Here is a 26088-nt window from a genome sequence, read left to right as displayed (position 1 = left end):
TGACCCCAGATGGGGCTGTGTGGGTCCCTGTGAGCCTTTTCAAGGTCACCAAATCATCCTGTGGCCTCCAGCCAAGGCCAGCTCCATGTGCTGTCAATCCATCTCTTCTAGCGGCCCCCCAATATGTCCCTTTGCTCCCCTAGGTCCAGTTCTTGCAAGTTGAGAAGGCTTAAGGGGAACTAAAAGTACACCTTAGTAACCCATGAGTTCCAATCTTTAAAAAGAAAATTAAAAAGCTAACCTGAAAACAAAGGTAGGGTATGGCTTTCAGAAGGAGCACCTGCACCAAGAAGATGAGTCTCGAGGACAGACATGGTACAGAGGGCCAGGGCCCATCCCCTGCTACTCAGGGGTAAGGCTAATATAATACTCTGCACGGATGTAATGCTCTGATCTCTTTCAGGCCATCATCTGCCTTAATTCTTAAAAATACCTTTATTTTGTTTTAAAAATTGTTTAATCTTTAGTTTTTTTAAAAAAGATTTATTTATTCATTTGAGAGAGAGAGAGAGCATGAGCAAGGGGAAGGGAAGAGGGAGAGGAAAAAGAGGGCTCCCCGCTGAGCAGGGTGCCTGATGCAGGACTGTATCTCAGGACCCTGGGATTATGACCTGAGCTAAAAGCAGATGCTTAACTGGCTGAACCACCCAGGCATGCCTTAAAAATACCTTTAAAATAAAGGCAGAAGTATTCCCATTTTGCAAAGGAAGAAACAAGGCTTGGAGAGGTTTTGTTTGAGGTCAAACATGAAGCGGGATGGCCAGCAACCCTCTGGGCCCGATGTCAGTTCATGGTTTATGGTTCATTGATCTCTGTTTCTTTTGGGCTCCTACAAACTAGGTTTGCTTATAATTTTCTCAAATAGAAGTAGGTAGATTACTGTCTTGGTATCTATAGGAAGACATTGTTATCTTTAGCTTTACTGGATAATAGTGAATATCACTTCAAGGAAATGTACTTAAAATTTCCTACAATTTGTTTATAGTTGGGAAAGCTCAATATTTCTGGTGTTATGTGTAAGCATTCAGGTTTCTTAAGGAAATGTTTTTTAGTGATAGCAAGCAACATAAGAAAGTACCTACAAGTTCATTTTTGAAAATTAGAGCCTTCAGTATGGTAAACTTGACTTTTTCCCTCCATTAATTTTAGGGAGATGACACTTTGCTTATTCCCATCCATGCCTATCCTGTCATGAACACATTGGACTTTCCCTCATTTATAAATCTATCCAACGTTTTCCTTGGTGAAAGGTGAGTTACCAAGATGAACTACCAAAATGTTATAGGTCATGAAAAGTTAAGGTATATGTGCATAGAAACTTGGATTTGTATTTTTCCTAATGGCAGGTTGTGCTTGTAGCTGAGTTAGACTGGACTTATAGTTGGAAAGGCAAAACAAGGGGCCCCTGGATGGCTCAGTAGGTTAAGCATCTGCCTTGGGTTTGGGTCATGATCCTGGGGTCCTGGGTTGAGCCCTGCATCAGGCTTCCTGCTCAGTGGGGTGTCTGCTTCTCCCTCTCCCTCTACTGCTCCCCCTGCTTAAGCTCTCTCTTTCAGAGATATATATATATATATAAATATATATATATATATATATATATATATATGAAGTCTGATCATTTCTAGTACAGGCAGCCATCACCACAATCAGTTCTTGAACATTTTTTTCATTACCCCAAAAGGAAACCCATTACCCATCTCTCATTTCTCCTTCAAACTTCTAGTCTCAAGCAAACTCCACTTTACTTTCTGTCTCTATAAATTTGCCTATTCTGGACATTCATATACATGGGAGCATACATTAGGAGGTCTTTTGTGACTGACTTCTTTCAATTAGCATAAGGTTTTCCTGGTATCGGTATTTCATTCCTTTTTATTTCCATTTAATATTCCATTATGTACACATACCACATTTATTTATCCATCAGTTGATGGATATCAAGTTGTTTCCATGTTTTAAAAAAAATATTTTATTTAATTATTTATTTGACAGAGAGAGAGAGAGAGCAAGCAAGAGAGGACACACAAGCAGAGGAAGTGGGAGAGGGAGAATCAGGCTTCCCACTGAGCAGGGAGCCTGATGCAGGGCTCAACCCAGGACCCTGGGATCATGACACGAGCCGAAGGTAGCCGAAGGTAGATGCTTAACGACTAAGCCACCCGGGTACCCCAGTTGTTTCCACTTTTTGGCTACTTTGAATAATACTGCTGTGAACATTTGTGTGTATGTTTTTATTTGGGTATATACGTGGTTATTTCTGTTGGGTATATACTGAGGAGTGGAATCGCTTGGTTATGTGGGAACTCTATGTGTAACATTTTGGGGAACTGCCAGAATTCTTTCTAAAAGGACTGCACCATTTTTAATTCCTACCAGCAGTGTGTGAGTTCCAGTGGCACTTATATTTGTGAATGTCAGAGGAGAGCAACTCTACCTACAGCTAAAGAGAAATTCCTGTATATTATGGAGAAGGACAAAGGTTATGGGAAAACACAAATCTAACAGAGGTAGCTTCAGAGAATGTGTTTTCTCTTTGCATGTAGAATCTATTCAGACAAAATTGCCAGAAGTTACGAGATCTACATTTAATACCACCGAGTCTGCTTTCTTACTATGAGGTTGCTTCTGGGGAGAAGCAACTGTGGTCTGGATAGGGCCTCTCTGAGGACTGGATAGCCTTTCCCACAAGATCATGAAGTGTACTTGTATATATTCATCAACCACATTTGCGACTGGCTGGATTTGATGGTTGTAAATTTTCCTTGCTGAAATAAAACTCTATGTGGACATTTGCCTCTAAACAACCATGGCAGCTTAAGATCTGGTAAAATGTATTTTGACAGCTTCTGTAAATAACAAAAAATTTGCATTCTGGTCTCTGTCCAACATCTCTAAACCAAACACTTTGGGGTGCAGAGGACTTTTAGTTCTTTTCCCTTTTGGGAGTTGAAACTCTGCTTTATAACTAGTCTAACCACCATGGCTGATTAAATTTCATAGCCACTTTATATTTTACGGAGTATTATAGACAAAATACAATTTTCCCCTGGGGTGCTTGGGTGGCTCAGTTGGTTAAGCATCTCCTTTCAGCTCAGGTCATGATCTCAAGGTCGTGGGATTGAGCCCCACAACCGACTCTCTGTTCAGCAAAAAGCCTGCTTCTCCCTCTCCCTCTGCCCCTCTGCTCATGCTTTCTCTCTTTCTCTCAAATAAATAATTAAAGTCTTTTAAAAAGTGCAATATTCCCCTTCCTATAGATGCAAGTAACTAAGAACATGCTTTTATTAGGTGCTGAAATTTGGTATCTTTCCATTCCTGTGGTTCTAAAAAGATTCACATAGATTCATCAAGCTCTGTAGTTTCTCTAGCAGTGTCTACCTGGTACCCAATAACTGGTCAAAATCTGTAACAAACCCAGTCAGTTGACCAGTTCTCTGCATGCGGCATCAACATGTCTTCCTTGCACCAAGATGACTGTTGTCCAGTTGGTTAGTGTGCTCTAGACAAGCTTACATGAAAGTCACCTGGGCCCTTTCCTGGACTCCCTGTCACTTCCCCATTTTCCACTCTGGACCTGGTTGGTCCCATGGGCAAGCCAGTCATGTTGCTCCAAAGCAAGTGGAACTAAGAGTCCATCTCGGGGCTGCAGATGCTGTGTAGACCACAGGGTCACATTAACAACACCAGCAGAGCAGGTCCCTGGCTACACCATCCCAAACCCGGGCCGGAACTTTTACATCATTAAGTTTAAGAATTTACCAAAGGATGCTTTTCTTTAGGCAGTGAACCTCATGGCTCATTTCAGAAAGTGTGGGAATACCCAAGGTCATAATAGGATGTCCAAATGAAACCTAGTTCTCTCACTGCCCTCTGGTTGAAAGCATATGGGCCACAGGAGAATGTGAGTAGCACTGGGAGGGAAAGATCAACAGTGAGGGTGACTGGCATAGACAGCAACCGGGTCCTGTTTCGAATAGTGCGAGTAAAGAGCCTCTGCTTGAAGGGCCCACAAACCAGCTGTAACTGGGTTAGAATGAAGGGGTCAGAATGACTGCAACACAACATTGATCTTCAGAAGGATATTTTTGAAGCCCTCCCTACTCAAAGAGAATAAATTCCCATTTTTCAGTTCATCCAGGGAAACACTGTCCTTATGCTAGGGACTCTTTTTTTTTATGTCCCAGAGTCAAAGTTGACACAAAGGAGCAGTGACTTTTTATGGAAATATTCTGACAAGGGTGACTTGAACTCATCAACACACCTGTGCTTTATTTCAGCCCCTACTTTGAGTTTATCGAGCAGCCGTGAACTTGTATTTCAAAATTGATATTCGGAGGAAAAAAGGCACTTGATAACAGCCTGAACTTTTACTATATAAAAAATTCTATCATATTTTATAGTTAAAATTGCTTTGATTGAATACCCCTTTGCTGACCTAATATCTTATGCCAGTTTCTTTTTGTGAATTTTAACAGGAAATGAAAACCATCCCATTCCTAAACCTTAGGGATCTATATCAATAGTGGAAGGGCATAACTGCTTCCCCCTTTCATTCAGCAGAAGTGGGTGCCAACTTGAGACAGTCACCAAAGGAAACTTTTAATGGAAAGGCTACACTTTTTTTTTTTTTTAACAAAATGTTGAGTTTTAGACTTTTGACTCCTAGGGAAAGTGATGGAAAGGCTAGAAAACTGAAAATGTGGGAAGCAGTATTGACCTTATTAAGGCCTGGTTTGAATATTGTAATACTCTGCTTTTCTCCCTTAGATTTTGTACAAATTTGATTTGGAAAATTGCTTGATTGGTTTACATGGGTCTAAGGGACAGAGTGGCACCAATGTTTGGCCAGCACCTAGAACAAATGAATGCGTGCATAGGGGTAGTAACGAAAGGTGGGTTATTTCTGTTGCTTAGGTTCCTGTAGGCATTGAATACATTCTTGGAATGATTCCTTAAACTCCATAGCATATACATTTTGTGACTTATATGAAACTACCAAGCTGCTATCGTGAACTAAGCAGTAAGAATATTTTTTTAAAGATTTATTTGAGGGATGCCTGGGTGGTTCAGTGGGTTAAGCCTCTGCTTTCGGCTCAGGTCATGATCTCAGGGTCGTGGGATAGAGCCCCACATAAGGCTCTCTGCTCAGCAGGGAGCCTGCTCCCCGCCCCCACTCTCTGCTTGCCTCTTTGCCTACTTGTGATCTCTGACTGTCAGATAAATAAATAAAACCTTAAAAAAAAAAAAAGAAGAAGATTTATTTGAGAGAGAGAGCACGAGCAGGGAAAGAGGGAGAAGCAGACTCCCCGCTGAGCAGGGAGCCCGACACGGCGCTCAATCCCAGGACCCCGGGGATCACAACCCAAACCCAAGGCAAATGCCCAACCGACAGAGCCACCCAGGTGCCCCAGCAGTAAGAACTTAAAAAATGAACTACATTTTAAATTCTACAAAAAATATCCAGGGGCCAGTCCCAAATTCTGAATTTAAGAATATAACACAAAGAGTTTCTGTGTCTCCCTAAATAAAGCACATTCCTGGAAGCAGCAAAGACAAACACTGTAGTTTTTGGTGTTGGAGAGACACTCCTAAATGGAAAGTGTTTTCTGGGCATGTCTCCTCCTTGCTTGGTTTATACAGCAGACAGATCTCCCACCAAGCCCTGTCCAAGAGGCCACATCTGGTCACCACTGCTGCTGTTCTCCATGCTCTGCATCCAGGTCTCGGATACCTGCACGCATGCATGTGCACATGCACACACACACACACATACACACACAGTGTACACATACCTGTGCGCTCTTCCCACAGTTTCTAGAGGAGCACCTGGGTTGCTCAGTCAGTTAAGTGTCCAGCTCGGTGTTGGCTCAAGTCCTGATCTCAGGATCGTGAGACTGAGTACCGCGTTAGACTCCAAGCTCAGTAGGCGTCTGCTTGGATATTCTCTCTCTGCCCCCCACCAAGTAAATAAATCTTTAAAAACAAGACAAAACAAACATGGTTTCTAGAATGTGATTATTTCATGCTTGTCGGAATACTTAAAGCAGAGTAACTAGCAACAGTCAACTGAATTGTGACTTTTCTTAAATAATTGCTTTTTCTTCAACATGCCCGAAATAGCTCACAGAAATTCCTTATCTACAACCATTGCAAGATCAAAATTATTTGAATGCAAATTACTTTGCTTTAAAAATTCATGTCTTACTCTTCCTGTGAGCTTTTTGTTCTAATAGTTGCTAGTGGGTAAGACGCAAGACCAAGCCAGGTCCCCTCCGTGCTGTCAGGCCCAGCGTGACAGGTCCCTCAGCTCTGAGGAGGTATGCTTGGAATGCAGTCAGCGTGTGGCTCCTTGTGCCCCCTATTTTAAAAGAAGAAAAAGCCAGCAGTCGTTTTTAATGTATCCTCTTATCTCCAAATAAATGCTGTATTTTTCTCAATAGAAGAAGAAATCAGCCTGCAGGAGGCTTTTCTTCTACCCTCACATCACAATTCAGTTGTTTCCTTTCCCTTGAACGTGACTTTCTTTTTTTTTTATAAGTATTTTTTTAAAGATTTTATTTATTTATTTGACAGAGAGAGATCACAAGTAGACAGAGAGGCAGGCAGAGAGAGAGAGGAAGCAGGCTCCCTGCTGAGCAGAAAGCCTGATGTGGGACTCAATCCCAGGACCCTGAGATCATGACCTGAACCCAAGGCAGCGGCTTAACCCACTGAGTCACCCAGGCGACCAAACGTGACTTTCTTCCTGATGACAGATGTCCCTATTCTCTGGTCTTAGCCATGGGCCCTGCTCTGACTCAAAGGAGCCACTCATGAATTTCACTCCTTACTCCATCTTATCCCACATTATCTACAACTCGAGTGAGTTGTGAGGTGCTGTTTTTTCTAATATGTATTATTTATAATACTTATTAGAAATAATTATTTTTATGAACAAAATAAAAATTATTTCATTTTTAAGTGAAGTCGATGTTTAGTTTTTGTTTTTGTTTTTCTTTTAAAGATTTTATTTATTTATTTGACACAGAGAGAGAGCACAAATAGGCAGAGAGGCAGGCAGCGGGCCAGGGAGCAGGCTCCATGCTGAGCAGAGAGCCCGATGCGGGGCTCCATCCCAGGACCCTGAGATCATGACCTGAGCCGAAGGCAGAGGCTTAACCCACTGAGCCACCCAGGCGCCCCTGACGCTTAGTTTTTCAAAGCTATTTTATATTGTATGAAACCATTTATATGAGGTACTTGGGGTAGTCAAATTCAGAGACAGAAAGTAGAAGGTTTGGGGGTTGCCAGGGGCGAGGAGTATTGGGGGGAGGGGAGTTGGCGTTACTGGGGACAGAGTTTCACTTTTGCAAGATGAAAAGAGCTCTGGAGAAGGAGGGTGGGGATAGTTGCACATCAGTGTGAATGGTTTGATACCACTAAACTGTATACTAAAAAATAGTCAAAATGGTAAATTTTATGTTATGCATGTGTTAGCATATTTTGTTAAAGTGGTTTTTAAAAAATATATATGTGAATAGGGCACGTATTATCTCTGCAGAGGGCGAGCATGTCACAGTCACCTCTAACTTTCTGAATTCAGTTTTATTCCAGCCCCTAAAGAAATGCCTTACCTTCTTATACCAAGAATGCAGAGGTGACCCCTTTAATTCTGGTTGTTCCCTGGGGTTCCACCTTTTCCTAAACTACAGAGGCCTGAGGGAGGGCAGGGAGTAGGGAGTTTTAGCAACAGGGAGGACTAAGCAATTAGGTTGAGGAAAGAGTTGAACCAGAGGCAAGAAAGGCGCTCAGAGGCCAGGCCAGCAAGAGACAGATGTCGACCCTCCCTGAATCTTTGACTACTTCTTGCTCTTTACCTCCAATACTGGTCTAAGCTTAGGCTAAAATGAGGTTAGTGTTTAATTCTCTCAGTGTAAAAAATAAGTAAATGCCTGTTACTTGAGCACTTCTTTATGTAAATCTCTTTGTCTTTATTTGACTATATCGTTAAAGATCGTGGGTCCCCTCTGCTTCTCATTTGAGGCTCGAATCCCAGTGAGATTAATTGTGTCTTTGAAAATAAGATAAGCAGCACATGAAAGTTCATAAGAACATACATCATCTTAGATAAAAGGACATACTTTGAAATTTGAAACATAATTTACCCTCAGCTCTTTATATCTTTTCAAATCGTTGCCTGCTTAGGGGGTTGGAGGTCTGGCTTATCAGGCAACTAATCATTTTGTCTGATTGCCTTCTGGTTTTGGAGTCACATTCTGGATACAACAGTTTACATCTACAGCTTAAAGGAAAACAACCCATCAGCCTCCAGATTTCTTCCTTTGTCTCTATGTATGTAGTAGTGCTTGAAGGGAGGTTGGTAACATTTGAGAACAAGCCTTGGGATTTTCTAGGCTTTTCTTGCCTGTGGGATAATTAAAGGAAAGGCCTTCTAAAAAGCTCAAGCTTCTAAAAAGCTCTTTGCCATAAGGCAAAGAGGGCTCAGTTTCACAGAGAATGTCAGTAGAGAAGAGGACTACAGTGCACACAGTGAGATGTCATTAGCTATCCCTTTAGAGACCAGAGAGGTAATGAAGTATCGCAGTGAACAGCTCAGGTTCTGGGGTCCCACCTTTAATTTCCACTCATCTCTTATGAACTGCTTGCCTTTGGACTACCCTGTAGGTCAGTTTACTTATCCATAAAATGGGCATAGCAATAGTACATATCAAGTCGTCAGAAGGGTTAACCAAAATTCAAGCCTAGTGGTGACTGGTACCTATGAAGGGCTAGTACCAAAAAGGAAAAAAAAAAAAAAAGGGCTTTAAAGTTGCCAAATTAAGGTTGCAACTAGAAATGGGGGATAAGGTGGTCATTTACTAAAGAAGAAACAAGACAGAGAGAATGCCACTTGGGTCCATTTTCTATTGCTTTGTAACAAACCACCCTAGAAGGTAATGGTTTAAAAGAACAGCGATCCCTCGTTTTGTTTGTGTGTGAACCACGTGGAGAAGCTCAACAACCTATGGGGGGGGGGCAGGGAGGGTGCTGCCAGATCCACTTTCCAAGATGCTGCACTCATGTGCTGGCTGTTATCTGGGTCCTCAGCCGGGCCAAGGGCTGAGAGCCTTGGTTCTCTCCCCAGGCTGCCTGGGCTTTCTTACAACACAGGCAATAGGTTGCAGAGTGAGCCTTTTTTCTTAGACTTGGCCTCAGGAAAGGAGTACAGCATCCTTTCCAACACATTCTGGCAATTGGAGCCCAGATTGCAGGGAAGAAGACCTAGACCCCCCTGTCAATGGAAGGAGTGTGGGAAGAGTTCACAGAGTTGTTTTAAAGTTATTACAGCATGTGATCCCAAAGTGTGCCCGGATGTGATTTTTTCATGAGTCTCCTGTCAAGACTGTGACATGGATACATTGTTGCTGCCCACATCTTTGGATCTAACCATAATCCTTCATTAGTGAGCACTTGACAGAGCAAAAGTCCTATAAAATTGACATGTGACAGTCAGTGTTATAGTTTAAATTATTCATACGCCTCCGTGATAGTTTAAGTTATTCACACGTCTCCGTGGGGAGACCTCCGTTTATCTTGAGGGTGTGTCCCTCAGGTTTTTATGTAGGCATCACAGCTAATGAGTGGTTAATTTACTGTGCGGTCTGAGTCCAGCATCTTGTCATAAGGTAGCATTAGTCATGCTGTTGTCAGTTAACCTGCATTCTCCCCAAAAGAGTCAGATCCTGTATATGGCAAAGTGCTTCTTCCCCCTCTCTGCATACTGCGATTTTGGAATTAAGGAGGAAATCTGATTTTACGTTATCTACAAATTCACGAGATCATTCCTTCTCTCAAAAAAGGCTTGATTAGCTTCTTGACAAATGTCATGTTAAATTTTAGAGTGAATGATAAAAATAACATCAGACTAAGGTAAAAACAAATGTTATATAATTAACTGGAAACCCATGGGATATTTGACCCTTACTAGCATGCATTTAGAGAAGGGTGAAGGAAAAAAATTAAATTTATATTGTTATTTTATAATATCTAATTTCCGTAAGTCAAATGTGTACTCTCTTCTAATAGGCACACAACTTGTATATAATCATGATATTAAGTCTAGTATTTAAAAGGTTTGGGTTGGGGGCACCTGGGTGACTCAATGGATTAAACCTCAGCTATTGGCTCAGGTCTTGATTGCAGGGTTGCGAGACTGAGCCCCATATCGTGTTCTCTCTCAGCAGGTGTCTACTTCCCTCTTTCCCTCTGCCTCTCCCCCCACTTATGCTCTCTCTCTCTCTCTCTCTCTCTCTCAAGTGAATAAATAAAATCTTTTAAAAAGAAAAACTATGAGAGCCCCTGAGTGGCTCAGTCAGTTAAATGTCTGCCTTTGGTTCAGATCATGATCCTAGGGTCTTGGGATCGAGCCCTGGTTGAGGCTCTCTGCTCAGCTTGGAGTCTGCTTCTCTCTCTCCTTCTGCCTACCACTCCCCCTGCTTGGGCTCTATCTCTCTCTCTCTTTGTCAAATAAATAAACAAAATCTTTAAAAATATATTTTAAAGGTTTGGGTTGGGAGGCACCTGGCTGGCTCATTTGGTGGAACATATGACTCTTTATCTCAGGGTTGTGTGTTTGAGCCCCATGTTGGCTGTAGAGATTACATTAAAAAAAAAATTAAAAATTAAATAAATGTGATGTAATGAGCACTGGAGATTATGTAAGACCTGTGAATCCCTGAAGTCTATCTCTGACACTAATAATATACTATATGTTAATTAAATTAATTTAAAATAAAAAATAGTTAAAGAATAAATAAAAGTTTTGGGTTGGATTTTATTCAAAATAGGAAATAATTCTTTTAAAGTATTGGGTATATTTTTATACATCATTTTAAAGTACTTCATATTTATACATGGCCTTAGTGTAACTGATAAAATATTTAGATAATAAAGTAATGGGGATAAAAGTTGTGGTTAACTTCAAAAATACCAGCTTCTATATGCTTTTGATATTTCAATTGGCTTCTTCCTATAAGTTAGAAGAACTCAGATTTCTTAATATAATCTCTACAGCCAACATGGTGCCTCAGGAACCATAGGTGTAAGATGTATATATTTATGTTTCTTCAGTATAAATCACTTTTAATGGTAATTAACATGGGTGTTTAGAATCTCTAAGTCTCCTTAGAATCTAATGGGATACTGTTTTTTCAAATATGAAGAATTTCTAAATAAACTAACCTTTATATTTATCAAAATTCCTTGTGACCCAAATTCACCTAGACTGTGCTTGATTCACAATTATGGCCGTCATCCATGCTGATTCGGCACCCGTAATAACAAGCTGCAGTAATGAAAGCAAATCTGTATTACTTGCACTGCTGTATCTCCTTCTGAATCAGATTACTTGGAATTCTGTGCCTTTAGGGAATTATTTGTTTTTCCAGATTGGTTAATGCATCAGGAACCTGGCTTCACATAATCATCGCTAAACAAATATCCTGACACCTTTTCTATGGGAATTATCAGAGCTCTAAAATTAGTTTTAAAATGGGCATATATTAAAAGTCCCAGCAGTATTTTTTTGGTTTTAGTTCAGGAAAATGCAAATATGCAGCTCTTAGTAGAACATTCTTGAGCAGCTGACTTGACCTCGCTGGGCAACTCTGAGCAGATCACTGGGGTTACCAACCCAAGTGCCATCTGGCTCATGTGGCTGTGAGTCATGAGTCATTGGCCTGATCTTCAGAGACTGTGTCTGAGCCATTTAGACTTCACATTGACCACCTGGAGAGCATTTTGGCCATAGCTAGTAAAGTTGATCATTTTACTTTACTACTATCCAGCAATTCCATTCCTGGGGTATACCTGGAGTAGCTCTGGTACTGAGACACAAGGAACCCCAAGCGAGGATTGTTATTGCCACGTCACAATAGTGAAAAAATGCAAATAACCTAAATGTCCTTCAGCAAGAGAATAGGTAAGTGGGAATGAGATAGTCATGGAATGGAATATTCATCACTAGTGAAATGAATGAACAGTACTTCATGTGTCATAGATAAGAATCATATATCATGGGGATACCTGGGTGGCTCATTCTGTTGAGTGTCTGCCTTGGGCTTATTTGGTCATGATCCCAGGGTCCTGGGATCAAGTCCCACTTCTGGCTCCTTGCTCACTGGAGAGCCTGCTTCTCCTTCTGCCTGCTGCTCCCCCTGCTTGTGTTCTATCTGTCTCTGTCTCTGTCTCTCTCTGACATATAAATAAATAAAATCTTTTTTTAAATTTATATAATGGATAAATATTACACAGATAGCACTGAACAGCATTAACAAGTTTTAGAATGATACTGTTGAAAACAATATAGATTTTGTCAGTACCTACATGTGTAGTGGTGTTATAAAAATGCATGGGAATGATGGACAGTGGAGACAGGGTAGGGGTCAGCCCTGGGGAGGGACAAAGTGGAGTGGGGGAGAGGTGTACAGGGAGTTTCAAGTGTTCAGCAATGTTTTACTTTTAAACTCTTTTAACACTTTTATTCATTTATTTATTTAAAACATTTTTTAAATTTTATTTTATTTTTTCAGTGTTCCAGGATTCATTGTTTATGCACCTCACCCAGTACTCCATGCAATACGTGCCCTTCTTAATACCCACCACCAGGCTAACTCATCCCCCCCCCCCAAAAACCCCCTCAGTTTGTTTCTCAGAGTCCACAGTCTCTCATGGTTTGTCTCCCCCTCCAATTTCCCCCAACTTACTTCTCCTCTCCATCTCCCCATGTCTTCCATGTTATTCCTTATGCTCCACAAGTAAGTGAAACCATATGACGATTGACTGTCTCTGCTTGACTTCTTTCAGTCAGCATAATCTCCTTCAGTCCTATGCATGCTGATACAAAAGTTGGGTATTCATCCTTTCCGATGGCTGTGTAATATTCCATTGTATATATGGACCACATCTTCTTTATCCATAAACATTTTTAAACACTTAAACATTTTTGGTTTACCAAAGCAGATTTGAGAGCTTGGTAGTGGATAAAGGGATCTCTATTATATTACTCTCTATATCTTTCTTTCTTTATATTCAGAATAGTCCACAAATTTTAAAAAGGTAGTGAATTTAAAGCCAAATAAAAATGCTCTTGGCGTAATTTTTAAAACCACATTTGACTTATACCGTATCCCCAGAATTACTATGGAAAAAGAGTTATTTTACTTTGTTTCAACAAATGTTTGTTGAATGTTCAACAGATGCAGGGTCCTGGAATTTTGTTGAGGTTAGGCTGGAGAAGCAAGCAGACTCAGCTCTGCCTTCATAGGACTCAGAGTCTCCCAGGTAGACAGGTGTGGGATAGGTAAGGAAGCAGGTCCTGGTGGGGAAAAGTCCCCGAGGCAGACAAGGTCAGGTTGGGCACCACCCAGAAGACAGCATGCTAGCTGGCCTGACAGTTCTGCTTAGCCCGATTGTAGTCTCAGTCTCCCACACAGACTGGGAAATGGGAGGGAGAAGTGTTGGCAGGAAGGCTCTCACTGAAAGGTCAAGAGGTGGAGACCAACCGCTGGGCAGGAGGACAAGATGGGCTGTGAGGGTGCAGGAGTTTCGAGGTAGAGAAGGGAGGAGGCAGAAGGAAATACAGGGATAGAGGGCAGGACTGAGCTCAATGTCCAGCTGCTGAAAGACGCTGGATCACCTATCACACCAGCTCCATATCTGTGGGGAGGCCAAGTGCTAGAAGCTCAGCTTCTCCATGCCTTACTCACCGCAAACTCTGGCCCACCTGGGCTTGGCCTGATAGTAGGAGAAGACATGATGAGAATCTCAGGGCCCTCTGAGCAATGGCCCAGCTATAGCAGCTCCTGCAGTACCATAAGGGACAACCTCAAGCACACTCAGAAGTCGGACTAGTCTTGGTGAGGGAGCATTTCCAGGTCCTTGGTGAGGGAGCATATCTGGGTCCTCTGCTGCTTGTTGGCCTTCTTACCACATAAGAAGTCTCTGGCACATTTCAGTCCAACACAACCAGAAGTGTGGTTTCTTCAATGCCGTCTAGGTCCAAACTCCATAAACACCAGGGGCTTCCCAGGCTTCTCTGTGTCAAGCCTGCTCATGCCGTGTTCCCTAGGTTCCCTGGGGCCCATTGGGTGGCAGAGAAGCCCTTTCCCTGTAACTATGGGTGTCCACAGAAAGAACCTGACAGTACTCAAGAGGCAGCGTGGACAGAGGTATTGGGAATGCAGAAACTGAGCCCGGTTGACCTGCCTTGAAGCCCACTTCTGCCATGAACTAGCTGGGTCACCTTGGGCAGGGCACTTACCCTTTCTGGTGCTTTGTTTGCCTTGTCTGTAAGTGGGAATTGTCACAACACCACCTCACGGGATTCAAGGAGTTAATGTTTGGGACATGTATGTGACGGGAGGCACCCAGAAGTTACTCTAGCTGCTGTGTCAGCCTTCACTGTTGTGGTTGTTTATTATGTAACTTGAGTCTCTATTCCTTGCGATCAAAAGAACCCATTATTAAGAAAAATTTTTTTTCCTTTTTTTGTTTACAGCAAAAAATATGTTATCCCTTTGCAGTGCAGCTGCCCTGTCGATTTTGAGTTTCATATCACTTTGATTCAGTCTCATGAAGCCTTTACTATTGATCCAATATCAGGTAAGGAGAGTCAGGATTTCAAGTTTCCTATTTCCTTAGGGTTCTCAGATCAAAGGGATTTGGAGAGTCAGTCTCAAGGTCTAAAAGAGAATAAGCTACACTTGAACATGATATCTTCACATGTGTAATGGTAACAGATTTGACGTGTCTGACATACTGTAAATTGGGATCGGACACATGAGAATGAGGATACTTTGGGATCATTTGTATTGTGCAGATAATTTGTAACAGTGTCCAGGTAAATTTCTTCCAAGATCAAAACTTGAAATCGGAAGTTAATCCTTTCCTCTTCTAATTTTGGCCCTTGGTTTATCCTTGGGGTGTCCGTTTCACTCAATTTCAGATAAAATGGGAATTGCATCTCTTACCCAGCTTTTGGGATGTTATTGAAGTGTGTCATGAATTTACTACACACATGGTATGGACAATCTGCCTTTTCCTGCCCCAAAGGGCATAGATCTTTGTTCTGCTCGGAACTTTTGAAAGAAAAATCTCCTCTAAAGCAATTACTGCTTCCAGTTTCTGTCTCTTTTGATGTTTGGGTGTGGGCTTTAAATATCTGTCCACAGTGTTCTGCTGTGAACACTAAAATAGCTTTATTCTCCAGTGTCTGGGTATCCACTAATCTCCTGATTTTGAGTGCATATGTGAGTGTTCAAAGCAGAAATTTTGAATGACTTCTAAATTATGAGATGTATATAGATTATTTCCTAGAGAACCAGGAGCCATTCTAAGATTTCTGAAATACCATGTAGCTTACTATTTATATTGCAAAAAGCAAAACAAAACAGGTACTTGATTCTCTTTCCAGAGAGAAGCTTTATTACTTTTAGGCTTTTTAAAGAGGAAAGAGAATAAGTGGTTACCAAAATTATACTAAACAAGATTATATTTCTGCTTTTAATTATATTCGGTGTTCTCCCTATAGGCCTTTTGGTAGAATAATAAAAGTAGCACTTACTTAGTGACTGTTATGTGCCAGGCACTATTCCAGGTGACAGATATAGATACATTTGATATATGTTGAAGCACCTGTATATTTAATCTATACCACAACCATGTAAGGTTGGTATAATTATTATTTCCATTTTACGGACATAGAAATGAAGCTCCAGGGACACTCGGGAGTAAGAGGCAGAGGTAGGATTTGAAACCAGTGATTTTGGTTCCGAAGCTGGTGCACTGCCTCATAAAATACAAACTGAATTTCCACCTTCACTCTGAAGAGGTTATAAGAACTTGACCTATGATGGGGGGTGCCTGGGTGGTTCAGTCATTAAGCATCTGCCTTCCGCTCAGGTCATGATCCCAGGGTCCTGGGTCTGAGCCCCACATCAGGCTCTCTGTTCGGCAGGAAGCCTGCTTCTACCTCTCCCACTCCCCCTGCTTGTGTTTCCTTTCTCACTGGCTCTCTCTCTGTCAAATAAATAAATACTAAAAAAAAAAAGAAGAAGAAGAATTTGACCTATGAGGTAAGTTGGTAAAGTGAACTAGCTCCTGTGATCTTAGTCTAGACTCTACTTGAGAGATGACAGCAAGACAGAGGAGGGACTCCTGTCCTTCCCTGGGCCACCAGACCACATTGGACCTCTGGGAATGTCCCTGAAAGCCAGGTGCTAAGACAGACCCAGATAAACCAGGGAAAGAGCATCAGGTCAGTGTAGGAATGAGAAGAAGAAAAAGGCACTGGACACAGGCCGGCTGTGTCAGTAACAAGAATCACTATGGTGTAGGGGCACCTGGGTGGCTCAGTCAATTAAATGTCTGCCTTTAGCTCCGGTTGTGATCCCAGAGTTCCAAGATCGATCCCTGCATCAAGTTCCCTGTTTCTTTCTTGCTCTGTCTTTCACTCTGCTCATTCTCTCTCTCTCTCTCTCTCTCTCTCTTGCTCTCTCATTCTCAAATAAATAAATAAAATCTTTTTTAAAATTATTAAAAAAAAAAGAATCACTGTAGTATAAAAAGGAATGGCCTTGGGCCTGGCAGATCCTGGTGCATCATCAAAGATGCTCAAATAGGAAATTGATCTCTTATCATGTAGCTAGTTCACCATCACTGAAGACTGGTGGGAATGTTGTAGAGGGGAGTCAGCAGATGGGACTTAGAGCAGGGCAGTACCCCAAGACATTGAACACTTATGACAGCTATGAAGCCAAGGGACCCATCCCTGGTCATTTGCACTTATAGCTCTGGGAAGGGTCTGGTTTTCTGTACTGGTAGCAAGCACCTACCAGTGATCCTGATGTGGACATGCCTCAGAGTGGTGTTTGGCAATCACTAGACTAGGTTCATCTATATGATCCTGCCCCTCTTGATGGTCTGTAATTCTGTGAAACTCCATAGGCAGAAGGGAACCACCAAGATTTCTGAGCAATTGTGATAGGAGCTGTTTTTTTGAAAGGTCAGAACTGTTGCAGTGTACAGGAGTGACTGGGGCTGGTAGAGGCAGGAGACCAGGAAATCATTGTGTTGGGAATGAAATCATGTAGGTCTTGAGAGCCAGAACTAAGCTGGTGTCAATGGCACGGAAAAGGCAGGGGGAATTGGGAAGGAAGTGAGAGGTTCTTATGGCCAAGGCCTACTTCTGCAAAGAACTATGTCCCAAGATATAGAATATTAATCTACTGAAAGGGTTTTGAAACACAGCCTATTCTAAACCCAAGGACAGGTGAGAGGTGGGAGCGAGGGACAGAAATTTCCACGTCACCTAGGTACTAATTAAATGGACAGCCGTGAGACAGAGAGGAGGTCACCCGGGGAGTGGGTGTGGCTAGACAAGAGAAGTGGACAGAGCACTGAGCCCTGAACACATAGGCCTTCAGGGGACACGGAGGGGAAGTGGGTCTGGGATAGTGATCCAAGAGGAAAATCAGAAGAGTCTGTTGCAAGCAAAGACATGAGTGAGGGAGGGAGCTAGCAAATGAATGAAAACAAATGAGAACAAACTAGGGCTCTTGAACTTTGCGGACCCCACCTTTACGATTTGAAATGTTCTGCATCATGTGGATGGCCTTGCTGATGTGGCTTTACAAAATGATCTCCTAGGCTGGACCCTTCAGCCTCCTTATGAGGCTTAGTGCAGGACACTCTTTTGGGCAAATCTTAGTAACTGATTATCTAAAGGCCGTGGAGACATGCGTCGTCCACAGGATTATACAGCAACATCTTCTCTAGGAACTAGGAGCGTCATTTATTCATGCCTTCCAGGCATTCTGTGCTCAGGCTTGCCAAACGAAAAAATTTGGATAGGATAACTCCACTTATAAGATATGCCTCTGACATAGGGCCCCCAACTTTAACTCAACTGGCCATTTGCCCACTGGGCATCCTTAGGATTCATGTGTGCCCTAGGGCTTCCAGAAGCTGGCTCTGTTGATGGGGCCAAGATCTTCCTGAAATTGGGGAAAAGAAGTAAAGTATTTTGTGAGCTTTGTATTGCTGACAAGAAATCATATACAATTAAAACATCAAGAATACTCTCGATAATTTTGGAAGAGCCAGCAATACATGACTTTGGCCAAGATCTTATTAGTGTTGGAGAAGAGCCAAGTGCCAGAAAAAAATTGTAGAACTTGTTTACTTTGACCACTTTGAGATCCTGGCCATTTGCTTGGTGTCACATACATCAAGAAGAATGCATGCAATTCATATCAATGGCAAATTGTAACCTAAAATGGCTAGTTAAGTGTTCCTGAGGACTATTGGCCAGAGTTCTTATGGAAAATTTTAATACTTTTGTTCTCTTTTATCCCCCCAATTATGAGGACTAGATCAGCCATTAGAAATAATTTTATATTTTGCATTTTCTTATGAAATGCAAATTTATAACCATTTTATATTGATTTGGGAGTAATCCTAGAACCTGTGGCCTTGCTTTGGACCCAGACTGCTTTTGGTTATAAGCATTACCTGTAGGCCCAGGTCCACCAAAGGAGTTTCCCTTCACCTGAGATGAGCACTAGGACACTGTAAACACTGAACCCTACCCGTCAAAGTCCAAGGCACCTCTGTATACCTCCTATTCTGTGGGGCGGGGGGGGGGGCGGTATAGGGTCTTGACCTAGTCCAATCATGTGATCTCAGTTGGATTCATTCATTCTCCCACAACACCTGCCAATGTGCTGCCCCCCCCCCCGCATTTACCTGTTCAGGTTTCAAAAGAAAGTGAATGTTAACCCACTTTTTTCCTCTTTCTTCTTCAAAGCCCCCTTCCTCCCTGACTGAGGTATTTTATCATATAACAAGCCTCAGCAACAGGGTCCAGATGCCTTTGGGCATCCATGAGCAAACCCTTTCCTTCCAGACAAAAATATGAATGGGGAAGTTTGCCCTGCTTCTCTTCCCTGCCTCACTATACACCAGTGAATGGGTGAGACAGGAGACCCCTGGTCCCCAGCACAAACTGTGCAGGGGACAGGTCAGGGTTGTCAGAAGGATGGTACGACCTTTGGATCTTTGGCACACAGAAGACGCCCCCATAAAATGTTTCTTATTGGTGGCTAAGACCATCATGGGTAGCCTCATCCCAGAAAATAGTGCTGATTATATGGCTATCCAGAGAAATGGAGACATCCAGGTATGTCTTTGGCAAGTAATAGAAATGAGTGAGATATACCAGCGAAGTGCTTCTGATCACCTTCCAGTTCAGCCAATTTGAGAAAAGCCAGAGGCTATAAGCCAGGTTGAAATAGAATGCTAATGAGAAGTAAAATCAAGGATCAGACGTTTTTATGACTTTCTAAAGCACCAAACTGAATAATGAGGAAGTGAGAACATTTAAGGACAGTTAATACACCGAATGCAAATGGGTTCCTTATGCCCCTTATTTAAGGGCATATGTAACTGATTTGCAGTAGCATACTGAAGAAAGCAGGAAAAGCTAGAGAGGCAGGTGGCGGTTCTTTACACACAGGCCCTGAAGCAGCTGTGTCACTTTGGAAGCGATGTTACATTTTGCCGGACATTAGGTATGTCCTTGACCGGTGATGGTGGTTCTACACAGAGCTGCGGGCATAATGCTAAGAATCACTCCCATTTATTAATTGTTAACCACGTGACAGGCACCGCCCCATTGCCCCCCACAATCCTACGAGGCAGGAACTAGTAGCATCATTTTTTACTGCCAATGTCGCCAAGACTCAGGGAGGCCAGATGACCTGCCCAAGGCAACAGGGTCTGTCTGACTCCAGACTCGAGCTCTCACCCCTGTCCCCTAAGCTAGAAGGGTAACAAAATGAGGACACCTTGAAATAGAGGAGAGGAAGACAAACAGAACTGTATCACAGACCAAGAGTTTAGGAAAATTCTATTTTTCGAGAGACAGGCTAGGGAGATTAATAATAGCTCTCCACCCAGCCTTGTGTATTCTTCCTGCCTTTGGGATCCCTAGGTATTGCCTGTTTGAGATGACCATTTGATGGCCTGTCAGTCTGGGCTGGTTTGAGCTTGGTTGATCAACAGCATTCAGTGAACTTCACCCAGAGGCCAATTCCTGTACCTAGACTGAGCTCTGGATCTCTCCTGCCCATTCAGGGGTGCTAGCCCAGCAAGGCCCAGGGATGGGCCAGGGATGGCTTACGCCAACCTTTTCTCCTGGGAAAATCCTGTCTTCCAGGAGACTGAAAGGGAATGCCAGCTTCGCTTGCAGGAGAGCAAGCCTTTCTGGGGTTCCCCACAGGGATGGTCCAGGAAGGGTGATATGCCCCAGACCAGGCAACAGCAACAACAGAGTTAAACAAAGAAGATCTCTGGGTGGAAAGGAGTGTGGGAGATAGGAGGTTGAGCAAACATAAATATTTCTTTAAGAAGTGGCTTTATAAAAATGAAGTATGTTATAAAAATATGTTTCATGACTTGATACTGATTGAAAAAAAACAAACAGGAGAAGCCAAAGGAGTTGATGAACTACATGGATATAAGTGATAGTGTTAAAATTTACAGCTACAAATAAGAGTATAAAAAACATCAAGAGGTCAGAGCTACTATCTTGCATGCTTCAACTCCAGCAGGAAACCTGGTGGTGCCGACAGAGCTTCCATGCTCTGTGTCTCTCTCCCTCCTCAATGGCTTCACCTTCTGTAAGTTTATCTTCCCTTATCTGAGCTGATAGCATTTGCACTCTGTCTTGTGACCAGAAATGCCACAGTTACTTCGTTTCTATTTCAGTGGAACCCGCGTGTCCACCTCCATTCTTTCATCCACTTTTCCTCCATTCTAAGTTCTTTATGTCCGTTCTTTCCCTGGCTTGTCTGGAATGTGAAACCAGCAGCTTGTTAACCAGAGGTTCCTGGAGGCTACATACCAAGAATGCTTGCATGTTTGACCATGTCTCTGCAGCCTGTCATCTTGAAGGACAACCTGACTGGGTCGAAGAGTCTTGGTTTACCAAGACTGTTGGCCTCAGAACTTTGTAGACATTACCCAAGTGCCCCTTGCTTTGAGAATTTGTTGGGAAGTCAGCGGCTGGCCAGAATCTTTACCTGCCCAAAGTGAATTCTAAATGCCCTTGGGATTCTCTTTGTTTTTGTGTTTGTTTCAGTCTTGAGGTTAAGTAATCTGCCAGGCATTTCTCTGTATCATTTGTTTTCCTTGAATGCGGCATATCCTTCCGATCTGAAGAAAAAGGACTTTTGTTATTTTAGGAAATTTTTCAACTATTTAAATGGAGTATTTTAATCTATTTGCTTTGTTCTCTTGCTCAGGAACATAAATTACGTGTACGTGTTGGTCATTCTTTGCCCTTGGTATCTGTTATCTTCCTTAAAATAATTGAATTTTGTGGGGATTCCTCATTTCTTCCTGCCATGGCTCTACCCATGTGTCCATGCATGTGCATTGTGTATGTGTGTGTGTTTTGTTGTTCCTTCTCATGCCGTGTCTACTTCAGTGACCCTTCCATTTCCTTTTTCTGTGTGTCTCCCAAACCCACCAACTCTTTTTATCTCCTTCTAGTATGTTCCACCATCACTTCCTTGAACCTAGTAACTCTCGCTGTGGGAGGGTCAGGCTGTCTGTCATTTCTTTAAGACTCTGGTGAACCACCTGAGTTCTGAGGTAATCCGTCTTGTGATGTTTTTATGTGTTCTTCACCTACTTTTGCTTATGTCTCTTTCCTTCTCCAAAGCATATTCATTCTTGAATGTACAGTTTTCATGCATAATACCTGTGTTGGTTCTACTCAGCATTTTACTCAGCTTTGAGTGGGGCCTGCTGCCAAAAGAAGAATAAAGTGGGAAAGGAACGATGATGATGAAAATAATTATAGTAGTATCTAAGGCTTGCACGGCCCTTACCCTGTGCCAGACTCCAGCACTGCTCCTGTCATACTCCCAATCACACTCATCAGGCAACACTATGAGTAGGTCTGCTTTGCAGGTGAGGAATCTGAAGCATGGGTGGTTTAGGTGGGTTGTCCAAGGGCTGAGCTAGGATTGGAAGCCTGCGTCTGGCCACAGTCCCACATCCTGACAGAAAACTTCCTGTTGCTGCCCTGGGCTCACAAAAGCCAGGTGGATCGTCTGTGCTGCGTGCTGCCATCGCAGGGTTGCCTGCTCCACTCTGTCCCCATCAAGTCACCTCCAGCCTCCGGGTCCTGGGTCTAAGACAATAGAAATGTCGGGGCAAGGTAAATACTTCTTCAGCTCCCTCCCTGCTACTCTAGGATGCTGAGGTCCGGTCTCTTCTGTCCTCATCCCCCCTTCTCCAGGGCCCAGCCACATTCCCTGTTTTGCCACTTTAATCAAAGAGGAGGTAGATGTATTTTTTTCATGGCTGTTTCCCTTCCCCTTTGGGAAATCAGTTGCCTTCCTGGCTCTCTGCTCACTCCCACACCTTACTGTACAGTATTTGGGGAGCATCTGCTTTTTCAGGCGTTGGAAGTATAGTCATTTCCCTGGTTTAACAGAAGATTTTCCTTCTCTTCCATTTTGCACAATTTTTTCTTGTTTTGGTGAGTTTGACAGGAGGGTAGTCAAGGGAAAACAGCTTCACTTGACCATCTTTTATCAGAAACAATGCTGGGTTGAATCCTGTCCTGTGGCCCCACATTGGCATTTATTCTAGAACTAAGCACTCAGCGCCTGCTGTCCATCAGGTGCTGTGATAGGTGCTGGCTGCCCCGGGGAGCAAGAAAGACCTGCCCCCAGCTCTGATGTCCCAGTATGGCGGAGAGATACAGGCACCCAGAGAGGACATTGCCCAGAGTAGAAACGGTTGTGACAGTGGGGGATGGGACCAGGAGACTGCTGTCATCCAGCAGTGAGGAGCTAGGGAAAAGGGTTTCAAGCAGAGGAAGTCCCCAATGCCATCAGGTTTGAACAGGCTTGTCGGGGTCACGTTTGAGGGAAGTCCCAAAGCCCAGACTGTCTGGATGGTGCACCCAAGCAGAAGAGGGCGTGCCCCAAGGGAGACCAAGTTGGAGAGGCCTCAGGGACCTGAGGAGGGTAGGAGTTAGGGTTTGGTTCTGAGCTGGGAGGGAGTCCAGGAGAGGGTTCTCAGCAGGGGGTGGTGGCTTGACCTCATTATGTTTCTGAGCGGGGACTGGGTTGGAGTAGCACAAACGGGGAGCTGACTGTCCCCTTAGGAAGAAAGCCCAGGTTGTACTGGATGGGTGCCAGCCATGGAAATGACAAATGGTGGCATGGACAGGCTTTGCTGAAGGGTTGGTGAGGCTGGGGACGTGGTCAGGGGGAGGCTCCTGGTGTCGCTGTGAGCAATGAGAGAAGGCGGGTACTGTGCGAGGTGCTTCAGGCAGCTCATGAATTCAGCCAGAAGCATCCCCATGCAGTCTCTCTGGCCTCCCTAAGCTGTCTTTGCGCTGCTGGACAGCGCCCAGGAGAGGGGCGTCGTAATACATGAGGGCGGCACTCACGGCTCCCGGCCAGCAGGTTACAGGCTGGACAGAAAATGAGTTGCAGGGCTGGCCTGGCTCTCCCCAGCGTCCTTCTACTCAGACTGCCTGCTCTGCAGCTTCCTTCTAGTAGAGGCAGGGCCCCCAGGCTGTCTGCTCCTGCTCCCCATGTCTCTGCATTTTGGGTATTTGGTGGACAGGGAGGAAAAGGGAGATCCCAAAAGACTCCATTTTACTAATTATTTCTGATTTCAGCCACCAAGGCTTGCTGGAGGGAAGGGAATTAAGGATTAAAATAAGCACTGAGAGAAACACCTGGCTGGCTCAGTCTGTCACCATCTCTACATCATGAGATGGAGCCCCCCTCCTCCCACCCCCCTCCCCAGCCCCCACGTCAGCTCTGCACTCAGCACAGTCTGCTACAGGTTCTCTGCCCCTCCCCCCACTCTTGCATGCGCAAACACTCTCTCTCAAATAAATATATTCTTTAATAAAGTGAGTGCTAGAGTAACTAACAGTCAGTATCTGTTGTGGCTTAGCAAGTTGGTCCTTCCCAGGGAAACCTAGAAATGAACTGGTAACTGAAAGTCTTGGGACTCCTATTTTGCCCTTACCAGAAAGTCTGAGGACTCAGTGTTTTGTCTTTTTTGTTTTGTTTTGTTTTGTTTTTGAGAAGAGAGCATGCGTGTGTGCACTCGTGAGCCAGGTGGGAGGGGGTATTTGGGGGATGGGACTTGGGAAACCGAGGGGGATAGATTAAGGAGAGGCTTAACTGATTGAGTCACCCAGGCCCCCCCATGGCCTAAATTTTAAAGCTGACCTTCCCAGAGGCAGCTCAGTCCTTGTTTCCTGACTTGTAGAATCACCTGCTTTTGGGAAACTCATCCCAGAGACTTGGCATCAGGAGGCAATTGCGTCTTCCTTCTTTAACACTCAAATGGGTCAGGTGCTGCTAACCCTTGACAGCACAGGTTTGAGTCATGCCGGTCCACTTCTATTCAGATTTTTTTCAATAAGTACAGCATGACTATAAATGTATTCTCTCTTCCTTATGATTTTCTTTATATTTTCTTTTCCCTGACTTGCTTTATGGTACGAATATAGCATATAACACATAGAACATACATACAAATGTGTGTTGTTTGTGATTGGTACGACTTTGGATAAACAGTAGGCTTTTCATTGTTAAGTTTTGGAGGGAGGCAAAAGTTACATACAGATGTTCGACTTCATAGGAGGTCATTGCCTCTAACCTTCATGTTGTTGTGTAGTCAACTGCGTAAGTTTTTCCAAGAACTATTTCCTCTTCCTGACATTTTATTTTATTTATTTTTTCAAGATTTATTTTTGGGGGGGAAGGGGCAGAAGGAGAGGGAGAGAGAGAATCACCAGCAGACCCCCCACTGAGGCAGAGCCTAATGTGGGGCTTGAGGTGAGGCTCAATCCTAGGACCCTGAGATCACAACTTGAGCAGAAATCAAGAGCCAGATGCTTAACCTGGGTTCCCTGACAGTTGATTTTTTTTTTCTTTAAATAGACTCCATGCCCAGTGTGGGGCTCCAACTCACAACCCTGAGATCAAGAGTCACATACTCCACTGACTGAGCCAGCTGGCTCCCTCTTCTTGACATACTACTAATAATATAATACATAATAAATTATTACTCATTTTACTTGGCACAAACTTTGGGAAGGACACATTCATAGGACACACACTCTGTAATAAGTACATATTATCCCAGACCTGTACATTCTTTTCTTCTTTAAAGCTTGTCCCATTTTGCAGATGAGAAAACTGAGCCACAGTTAAAGTAACAAGCCAAGTCACAGAGCTCCTACAGGACCCAACAAATCAGGGTCTGTGTTATCCGCACACCCTGGGGGTGGTGGTGGCGGCCCGTGAGTGTCCCAGTGGGTGGTGTGTGACTCGTGGTGGTTAGGTCAGATGGGAGGAACATTCTTGAAGCTGCCCCAACCCCACTGTAATCCAAAACACTGGAATCATCGATAGCTTGTTCATGGACAATTTTAAAACTACACAGCTATTAAATTCCCACACAAAGCTTAAAGAGATTAAGAAATTAACCGAACAACACTCAGCTCGTAAAATCCTAAATCCTGGAAGATTAGGACCAGTACTTACTAACACTTCAAGCATGGGACTTAATAGGGCTCTGTGATAATTTCGGGAAGATGATCTGTGCTTTCTGAGAATTTCAAAGAAAAAGTTATTTTAAAAGTATAACAATATTGTAATGATGCCATATGAACCTAAAAGAAGAAATGTTTAAAAAATGATCCCCACCACGGGCCTAACTGCCCTAACACCGTACTTTTATTTTTCCATCTCCTTTTGGTGACTGGCCATATTTATGCATACTTTACATAATTATTGTCAAGGCAAAGATCCAGTGGAATTTCCCAGTCAACCATTAAACATAGCATTTTTCAGTGTCGCTATGTTTTCTTCACTATACCCATTTTATCGATAGAGTAGGATTTTCTTAGGCTTTCACTGAGTTCTCCGTTTTTCCCTTCTCTCTCCCTCTGCCTCAACAGCCTCCCTGCCCTGTGATTTCACATGATCCCTGCTGATGTTA

At 43.3% G+C, this 26088-nt stretch overlaps 1 protein-coding gene across 5 annotated transcripts in view; it reads left to right on the top strand.

Moving 5' to 3' along the window:
• The window catches only part of CFAP221 (cilia and flagella associated protein 221), an 86894-nt gene that overhangs the window by 12916 nt on the left and 47890 nt on the right, over positions 1–26088 (top strand). For all 5 annotated transcript variants that reach the window (XM_082689829.1, XM_082689830.1, XM_082689831.1 and 2 more), the window contains exons 6-7: positions 1150–1250; positions 14537–14640. In XM_082689829.1, the coding sequence (XP_082545955.1) occupies positions 1150–1250; positions 14537–14640 (205 nt within the window). The remainder of the gene's footprint in view (positions 1–1149; positions 1251–14536; positions 14641–26088) is intronic.

This window comes from Mustela nivalis (genome assembly GCF_964662115.1).
Source record: "Mustela nivalis genome assembly, chromosome: 11".
NCBI classification, from domain to species: Eukaryota; Metazoa; Chordata; class Mammalia; order Carnivora; family Mustelidae; genus Mustela; species Mustela nivalis.
Note: the sequence above shows the minus strand (reverse complement) of the source record. Positions and strands in the feature narration are given on the sequence as shown.